At 42.6% G+C, this 9172-nt stretch overlaps 1 protein-coding gene across 1 annotated transcript; it reads right to left on the bottom strand.

Moving 5' to 3' along the window:
- Window positions 1-1385: 1385 nt before the first annotated feature.
- LOC123190194 (probable leucine-rich repeat receptor-like protein kinase At1g35710) lies at window positions 1386-6723 on the bottom strand. Its single transcript, XM_044602792.1, has 3 exons — window positions 6191-6723; window positions 5068-5546; window positions 1386-3787 (listed from the first exon to the last, which is right to left on the bottom strand). The coding sequence occupies exons 1-3, from the start codon at window positions 6532-6534 to the stop codon at window positions 1608-1610; spliced, it is 3003 nt and encodes a 1000-aa protein (XP_044458727.1). The 5' UTR covers window positions 6535-6723; the 3' UTR covers window positions 1386-1607.
- Between the last annotated feature and the right edge of the window lie 2449 nt (window positions 6724-9172).

Raw genomic sequence — 9172 nt, 5'->3', positions numbered from 1 at the left:
TTGATACTAAAAGAACCAACAAATCATCATGGATTTGTTAGGAGATAAGTGCATGCTACACCCTAAACTTCAGAACGAGTTAAAAAGTCACCATGAAGTATCAGAACTGTTAACTTTATCCTCCCCCCTCCACAAAAAACGGACGATTTTTTGCGGTCACGCATGGAGTTAGCATCGTAAAAAAAATTGTTTGAAAATAAATCAGGATATTCTACTTGATCTTATTACATAAAGGAAATCCGAGATATTTAAATACAAGAAGAAAACCTTAAGAGAAAATGGGGCATAACCTGAAAATTGTGGCAAGAAAATTAAATTACCGAGAAACTTAGTAATCTTCACAAATGTGGGGAAACGACAAGGTACAAATGAATAAATAAATCCTGTAAAATATTTATGAAATATCGAGACAGATCTGAAATTGACCTTCTAAATTTGACAGCATTTACACTTCTCTAAAATTTTCTAGTCAAAGAGGGAATATTAAAAAATATGAGCTATCTCAATTGTGCCACTGTATTCCTTCAATTTTAACATTTTGTTTTCATTATTTTTATTATTATGTAATGATTTCTTGTTTTCCTGATCTTTCAAACCCTCAACCCTTTTTTACATTAACATGATTATCTTATTTTAGAAGTTCTCTTTGATTTCTCATATTTTATATGATCTTGTTGTATGATTTCTGAAATTCTGACTCAATGACTTTTGTCCACTTGGACATGATACTAGCACACAAAAAATGACAGTTAGGTGCCACACCAACCAAAACCACCCCATTTCCAGCTAGGGGTAGAGGGGGATAAAACAGACCGATTTTGGAAGTTGAGGGTGTCCTTCTAGTTAGTTTTGGAATCCATGGACAAATATGAAACTTAGGCCATAGTTTAGGAATAATGGGAACCTACCTCCTTTTCTTAAGGGTAGCAATCCATTGTACTACAATGCATGATTGAATAAAGTTCAAGAAAAAAATCTGCTGCGAAAACCAGACATATTTATCGACAATACAATAATGCTATCCTTCAAATGAGACGTAGGTTCAACCAACCATGATGGGACCAGGGTTCATGAATGCTCTGCTTGTTCTTTTTTTTTGGTGAAAGTGAAAACAAAAATCACTTTTCAGAGGCAAATTCAATGGATTCAGGTGCAAGCATTCAAAATCTCTAAACAAATTTCTTCACTGCCGCAAACAAGCTTTTGTGTTTGCAATTTTTGTGATGCTGACATTTGGAATAGCTTATTAAACTACACTAACATTCCTACTGAAGCTTATAAGTCCTAACAGTTCGACTGTAGTTTAATAAGTTTTCTTCAGAGAGTAAGGGGCAAATATTACAGACAATTTGCAAATTTCTGCAACAATTTGTAAATCCAAGTGGACGGTTACAATCTTGACCCAATGGTAACAGGTAGTTGCACATTTTAGAAACTGTGCACAGCTTTAGGTTAAGAAATGTGCAACTGCCCACATTCTGAAGCCTAAAGTTACATACAATTTTTTTGCACAGCTTTCAACTTGAGATGTGCCACTCGGTCATGTAAGAAATTACAACCTAAGAAATGTAGATCATTAAGGGAAAATATAACAGGCAATGACCGACTTAAGAAATTTGTGATGCACGTCCTCGTTCATGCCTTAGCTTGGAGGTGCGATATGCAGCTATTTTCTTGGCAATTACCTTGTCTTGCATGTTGTCGACATATTGATAGAATGCACATCTCCATGTCGTGTTGCAAAAGAGCACGCCCCAGTATAGCCAAAACCCAAAGATGACTCCTGCTACCACAAAGCAGTACAACCAGAGTGTCTCCATATCTTCGTCCTGGCTCATTTGATTTTGGTTTGATGCAGATGGGTTTACACAGTCCTGCAGCGGGAAACCGCACAGCCCTGGATTATTGCTGTATATTGAAGGATCTGGGAATGTCTGCAGCTGGCTGCCTGTAGGTATCCTCCCCGATAAACCGTTGGTCGAGAGGTTCAGAGTGCCGAGGGCCTTCAAATCTGCAAGGCTTGGAGGAATTTCCCCTGAGAGTTGGTTTTCTGAAAGGTCCAAGGATTCTAGCAATGCCAGATTGCCAACGTCTCCAGGAATACCACCTGAGAGATGGTTTCTTGACAAGTTTAGGTACCTGAGTCCAACAAGTGATGTGAGCCCTTTTGGGATCTCTTGTGAAAGGAAGTTGCTAGATAAGTCCATACCCACTATGAACGATATCGTGAAGTTGTAAAGATAACCCTCATTCTTCAGGACTATACGAAGCTGCTCTGCTGGCAGGTAGCAGTATGTGCCGTTCCCATTTTTCTGTTCTTGGATCATGCCAGTAAAGTTACCAAAATTGGATGGAATCCGTCCAGTGAACTTGTTTTTTGACAGGTCCAATATCTGGAGTTGACGAAATTGTAATATCTGTGATGGTATGATGCCATCAAACATGTTTGATGACAGTAAAAGAAATCTTAGTTCAGGCAAGCTCTTGCTTATCCAAGAAGGTATTCCACCTGAGAAATTATTGCCTCCCAGATCTAGAGTGATAAGTCTCTTGCTTTTCTTAAGAACCAAAGGAAAGGCTCCACTGAAATGGTTATTCGCTAGGTGTAGAGACTGAAGATTCCGGTTAGGCGTCGCCAAGAACGGAACTACACCACTGAGCGAGTTACTGGACAAATCCATGAATTCCAAATGCCGCATGTTCCATAAACACTTGGAGTTGGAGAGGTCTCCATTTAAGGCATTATTTGATAGGTCCAGAAGTGATAACCTAGTAGAGTTGCAGAGGAATACCTCACCATCATCTGTCAGAAGTGTGCCATACAGATGGTTATTACTGACAGTTAACCCTCGAAGTTGTTCTGGAGGCTTGCCAAAACAAGCCATTAGGTCTGCAACAATTTTGTTTTCTGTGAAGTCAATGTGCTCCAGGGTCGTGCAGTTCTGAAAGGTCAGGCTGCGAAGGCTTGTAAATCCATTGTATGCAGCAAGGACCGTAACCAGTGCCCCTCCCGCGCAAATGGACGGCGGGAAGACCCCAGAGAAGCTATTTTTTGCGATGTTGATATAAGACAGCCTGCTGCTATTCCCTAGCTCAAGGATGACGTCGCCTCCGAGCTGATTTTCTGACAGCAACAAGCCATTTAGCTTTACCAAACGAGAGAATGTACCTGGTATCTGGCCATGTAAATAGTTCCGCGTCAGGTCCATGCGATGTAATTCTGTCATGTTACCAATCTCCAGCGGGATGCGCCCTGTCAGACTGTTGTTTCTCAGGTTCAGCAACCGGAGCTTCTTCAGTCTCCCGAATGTTAACGGGATTGATCCAGTCAAATTGATTGAGTAGAGCGCAATCTTCGTCAAGCTTGTCAAGTTACCAATCTCTTCAGGTAGCGTCGCACCATCAAGACCCAAACCTCCCAGTTGCAGTTCAGTGAGCTGCTTCAGCCGGCCAATGCCACGGGGAATTGTACCAGTTACATACCAGTTGCTGCTGATCCGCAACCGCGCCAGGCTTGTCAGGTCGCCGATCCCTTCTGGAATGTTGCCATGCAGACCGTTCTGAAATAGGATGAGCTTGTTCAGGTTGGGGAAAGCCGAGAAGTCGAACTTGTCAAGTGTGCCATTCAGACTCGCACCGCTGATGTTGAGGTTGACGATGGTGCTCCTGGCAGAGTTGCAACTGATGTGCATCCAGTGGCAGACGCCGCTGGAGTTGGCCAATGACCATGAGCTTAGGGACTCGTCGGCGCCGTCCAAGCTAGCCTTCCAACTCAGAAGAGCTTCAGCTTCACGCAGAATGTCGGCAGTCACCGGTGTGACTACAGCACAGAGTAGGAGACAGGTGCAAGAGAGTAGGAGGTGCTTCATGATGGCTTGGGTCTGGCTAGTGCTTTGCTGCACCACAGAATAAAAACCTATACGGAAGTAGTCGGCGAGCCGGCCGGCCATTAGGATGGTTCTTTATTGATCACTTCAAACCAAGTAATATGTCCTTTTCTTGGTGAATACTTAGTTTATATGAAGAGCGGCCTGCAAGCATACAAATGTACATTCGAGATGGCACAAGGATTATAAGAAGGTTATAGCAGTGAAGGACAGGCGAAATGGCTGTGCTGATAAAAGGTCAAACGAAGGGGGAAAAACATCAATAAACTCGCACATATCTTCTGCCCCCTACAACTAGAAAAGTTTTGGTTTTGGACATCAATACAGTTTGCAAAACATTAATTTTACCACTAACCATTCTTACAGTATACTCCCTCCGTTCACAAATATAAGATGTTTTGGATATTTCAATATGGACTACATACGGACTGAAATGTGTGAACAAACACACTAAAACGTGTGTATATAAACCCGGTTCACAAAAAAGTTAGAACATCTTGTATTTGTGAACGGAGGGAATATTTACAAACCCAATTTGTTTTGAACACAAGTTTCTTTTTCTAGAAAATTGACACATGACTCTCCAAGTTTCCAGTCTGAATATTTGAAAATATATACTGGTAGTCAAAGTTTTGAATGTTTAACTAGGCCCTATGACAGACCATGTGAACTCCGCATGGTCAAGATAAATTCTGAGAAAGAAGATTGACACAACTCTCAGTTAATGGCATCTCACATAGGGTCTATCTACAGTTCATGGGTGTTAACAATACTTCATAATTCAAATGGCCCAGCTCCCTAAGCAAGCAGAGAAAAAATTGCAAAGGAAAATGAATATTACATCACAAATGTTCTTCGAGATCGTCCATTTTTCTTAAATAATTTAGGGAGCAGAGTTTTCCTAACCCATGAGAAAATCTACAACTTTTGTATTCATATCTCATAAGATGCAAGCAAGTGGCAGTAATATCCTAAAATACACAACAAGGATGATGAGGTATAGTCATCTACCATGTATTTGATCTAAAGTTTTTCTAGTGCTGAGCTACATTATACAAACAGAGAACTGACAGTGATGTGGTTAATATGTACCCACATTCTATACATTTGTTTCTAGCAAAACTCACTACCGAAGCAGCTAGTCCTGAAGTTGATTCCATCTATGAACAAGTGAGTAGACCTTCCATGCAAACGCCCGCGGGAATGTCACCTTCCCGCTCTACTGTCTCCAGCACCGCTTGGTAAAGCTTTGTCCATGAGCATCCATCGCCCGTGCCAACCACATCCCAGAAAGTTGGATTGGGGCTCGGTGGGTATGCAGCAACTACTAAGTTAGTAATGCTGCCCACTTTGACAGCCGGCCGGGGGAAGTCCAATGCCAAGTTGTCGACTTTATGCTCGTAAATTTTCCCGTTCCTGTCGACTTTGTACCTGGATGTGCCACTGAAGCAGCCATATGATTCCCACGGGACACGGGGTGTGCCCCACAGTTCCCACCGGACAACTATCGAGGTTTCTGTTAGTTGCCAAATGCGTGACACATCAAGCCCAATTTCACTGAATAGTAGACGACCGTGGAATCTGAGAGCCCAGAAGATTGTTTTGTAGTTGTCGATCCCATGGAAAGTGTTCAACGGATCAACAAATGTGATGTCTTCGCTGCAATGCGACGTAAAGAATGTTTATAGTCTCCATTTTATAAGAGTGTGCCTACAGTGCATCTACAACGAATAGAAGTTTGCAAGAAATGAAATATATGCAGTTAGCATTCCTGTCAGTGTCAGGCATAACCAGAATCATACTCGGTTATTTACTTATTCGTATTAATACTAGGACAACACATACTGTTGCAATTGCTGATGATGGACTGTCAGTGTCACTGCCCTCTAGTGGCCTTAACCTCTTGTAAATTTGTTAAGCCAGTTCATCAATTGATTCTATTCCAATCATGAATACAACATATTAGCAGTTAATAAAGGGCTAATGGTGGGATGACAGAACAAATGCCTATCACATCCAGGATTCTGAATCATAACTCGTATGAGTGGCAAGCTCTATTAATTATTGCGCGAATAGCCATTTTATGAGCACTGAAATTGGTACTAGCTGCACATCACAATTTCAGTTCAAGTTTCTGCTTTGATTCCTGGAACTGCCGAGCTACGATTTGGATGTAAGATGTTTCCATGACTAATTACCAACGAGCTTTTTAGATAACTAATCAGACAAAACACACCACTAATATTATTGAAAGAAAAAAAGGAACAAAAATAGTCACGCGGGAATAGGGAAGGCCTGCTCACCGGTAGATGTCGTAGTTGGGCTCCCGGAGAAACACGGCCGGCAGGTCGTCCCGCAGCGCGCGCACCGCCGCCCCAAGGTTGAGGTAAAAATCCGACCTTCGCGGGTCCCCGCCGCCGCCGCCGCCGCCGCTCGCAGCCCGGTTCCTGGTCTCCGCGGACTTGGCCGCGGGGGCCTCTTGCTGCGAGGCGCTGAGGAGGAGCGGGAGGTTGAGGTGGGCCGGCGCGGCGGCCTGCGCCGGGCCGGAGCAGTGGAGCCTGCCGCCGGCGCCGTGGCTCGGCAGGCCGATTTTGGGCGGCGGCGATCTGCAGGGCGGCGTGGTGAGCTTGGGGAGGAGGAAGGCCATGGCTTCCTGCTCTCGTTCGTAGCCCCTTGATTTTTCTCTCCCGGCTGATCTCGATGGCTACCGCGGCTTGTCTTCTTCTCCTGCTGCTGCGAGCCCTAGGTTGAGGTGTTCCATGTAGAAGCTTCAAATGGTGCGAGAAAGCAGGGCGATTTTGAGTGGCTGCAGAGGCTGCAGCGAGCCTGCGTGGGATGGGAGAGAGACGGCCGGAGACGTTACACTGAATGCGGTTAAAAACTCCGACTCGGCATCTTTTTTTTCCTGAGTCGGCATCTGGCTTTTCTTCCGAGACAAGTGGCCTTGGACCCGAAGTTTGGTAGCTCAGGCCCAGTTTGACATGCATAGCAACTAAACGACTCAAAAAAGTATTGTCATCCGATTCATATTACTTGTCGCTGTTTTTGCTAAAAAAGAACTTGTCGCTGCTAGAACTGAACTGAAATGTGTGTGTGTGTGTGCTCAAAAAATGAAATTGAAATGTCATGGTTATTAGTCGCGTGACATTACTCATGTCTGGACCATGAGACGATGAAGGGTTCATGAGGGTATGCGGCTGCTTTCGATTGCGATGGCCGGAGCCAAAGGTCATTGTTGTATGTCGTTGATCATTTCGGTTTTTAAATAATAATTTGGTTGTGTGCATGCTCGAAGTTTTGATGTCGTATAGTTAGAGAGGTCGTATACCTCCTTTTATATCAACAAAAGGTGTCAAAACCACGTAAAAACTCTAAAATGGTTGTTTGAATGTTAGGTAGAACCTAACAATAGGGAGAAACCATTGGAATATGAACTGTTTTTCTATGTGGACACTATTCATCTTTTTGATTCAAAAGAAACATGGATTTTTTTTCTTTGGTTTGAATTTCAAAAGAGAAACAAAGCAATTCAAACCTTCTTTTTACATTCATATGCACAAATAACAAGACAAAGTAGCACAATATTGACTTAATCTTAACTTTGCATTAACCTTACTATGGTTCTTATGATTCTTGTGACTTCTCTATTCTTTTAAATCAAACACCCTCCAAGTACATATATTTTTATATCCTCCATTTTGCACGTGCAATCTTATCATATTACTATATTTTTTTCCATTCCTGTATTTTGGAATCTTGTGAATCAATGAGTGCTTAAATTTTCTAGTTTTTCCTTTGTTTCAACTATCAGATTTAATCCTTGCAAGTAGCGAGTTTGAGGGGATTGACAACCCTCTTGCCCGTGTTGGGTGCAAGTATTTGCTCTTGTATGTGCAGGTATTGTTCACTAGGCATTTGCGTCGTTCTCCTATTTGTTCAATAATAACTTTGGTTCTCACTTAGGGGAATACTATCCCCTACTATATTGCTTAACCCTTCCTCTTCGAGGAAAATCTCAACGCCGCTCACAAGTAGCATGGCATGAGTCTCATCCATTGGGGGTGACTCAAAGGGGTACTAGGTGATCCACTTGGTGAAATTCTATAGCTTTGGCTTCAGCACCTCTCCAGCGGAGATTATCACTCCCCAAAGAGTGAAGTTTGGGATACATCCACATCCCCAACTTGTGTGGTTTATCCTTTACCGTACCTTTACTTTCTGCTCGCTAGCTTTGTTAGCATGCTAATCTTGCTTACCTTGGTTCTATCTTGTTTGCCATATAAGTTGTTCTTACCGTAGATTGCATATCTAGAGAACTTACTTTATCCGCACATTCCCTAACTTTGTTAAATAAGTTTAAAAAATTGTAGTATCCTATTCATCCCCCCTCTAATCTACATCTTTGATCCTTTCATATAGCTTATTGATTGGAGAAGCGGGAGGGAAAAGCAAAGAGGTGATGAGATCTCAAAGACTTGGCTTGATGGTTTTAGTGAAAGACCTTTGAAATCAGCACAAAAAGGTGGAGTTCTCTCTAAAAAATGATATGAATGGAGTTTGCTTTCAGTGAACTAATGGAATGGGTGGGGGTATTTATGAAACAAAAATATGACCGTTACACACACTTTAACATAGCTCGAAGGCTCTGGAATGATAAACTTGGAAGCATCGAACAATACTAAAGGTGGCAACTTTCAAACAGCTTGCATGGTTCGACCAGATAGCGTTCGGAGGCTCCAAGTGGACTACTGCACCGACCGCCATCACCCACACTCTAAAATAGCTTGAAGATTCCGAGTGGAATGCTTGGTAGCTCCGAACAATTAGGGTTTGCAACTGCTATCTGGGAGAATGACTCGGCGGTTCCAACTAGAAGAGTTGGACAACTCCACAATATGAAAGTGTAGGTAGATATAGTGGACAAATAAAAGTACTTTGAGGGCATTGGACTTTGATTTTTTTTTGAATGATGAAGATTGCTCACCACGCCTGTCGCATGGCATTGGAGTTTGATCTTTAAGCACAAAGAGAAAGAAACTTAGCTTAGCAACCTCATTCCCCTTTTGATAGTATTGGCATGAATATGGACTCAATGTGATTTTGGATACTAAAATGCAAATGGTAGGTCCTTGGCTTAGCAAACACTCGTCTTCATGAAAAATTGTGGGGCTCACTGAGGGAGTCCTGGATTAGGGGGTATCTGGATAGCCGGACTATATCCTTTGGCCGGACTGTTGGACTATGAAGATACAAGATTGAAGACTTCGTCTCGTGTCCTGATGGGA

The sequence above is a fragment of the Triticum aestivum genome, chromosome 2A, assembly GCF_018294505.1.
Source record: "Triticum aestivum cultivar Chinese Spring chromosome 2A, IWGSC CS RefSeq v2.1, whole genome shotgun sequence".
Classification (NCBI taxonomy): Eukaryota; Viridiplantae; Streptophyta; class Magnoliopsida; order Poales; family Poaceae; genus Triticum; species Triticum aestivum.
This window is presented reverse-complemented; position numbering and strand designations above follow the sequence as displayed.

What these genes read in the sequence shown, in the direction of transcription:
- LOC123190194 (XM_044602792.1), bottom strand. Translation starts at nt 6,534, where the DNA reads ATGGCCTTCCTCCTCCCCAAGCTCACCACGCCGCCCTGCAGATCGCCG. An exon ending in CCCAACTACGACATCTACCG is followed by an intron (nt 5,547 to 6,190) that starts GTGAGCAGGCCT and finishes GTCGCATTGCAG; the next exon opens with CGAAGACATCACATTTGTTG. An exon ending in CGCGGGCGTTTGCATGGAAG is followed by an intron (nt 3,788 to 5,067) that starts GTCTACTCACTT and finishes TTCTGCGTGAAG; the next exon opens with CTGAAGCTCTTCTGAGTTGG.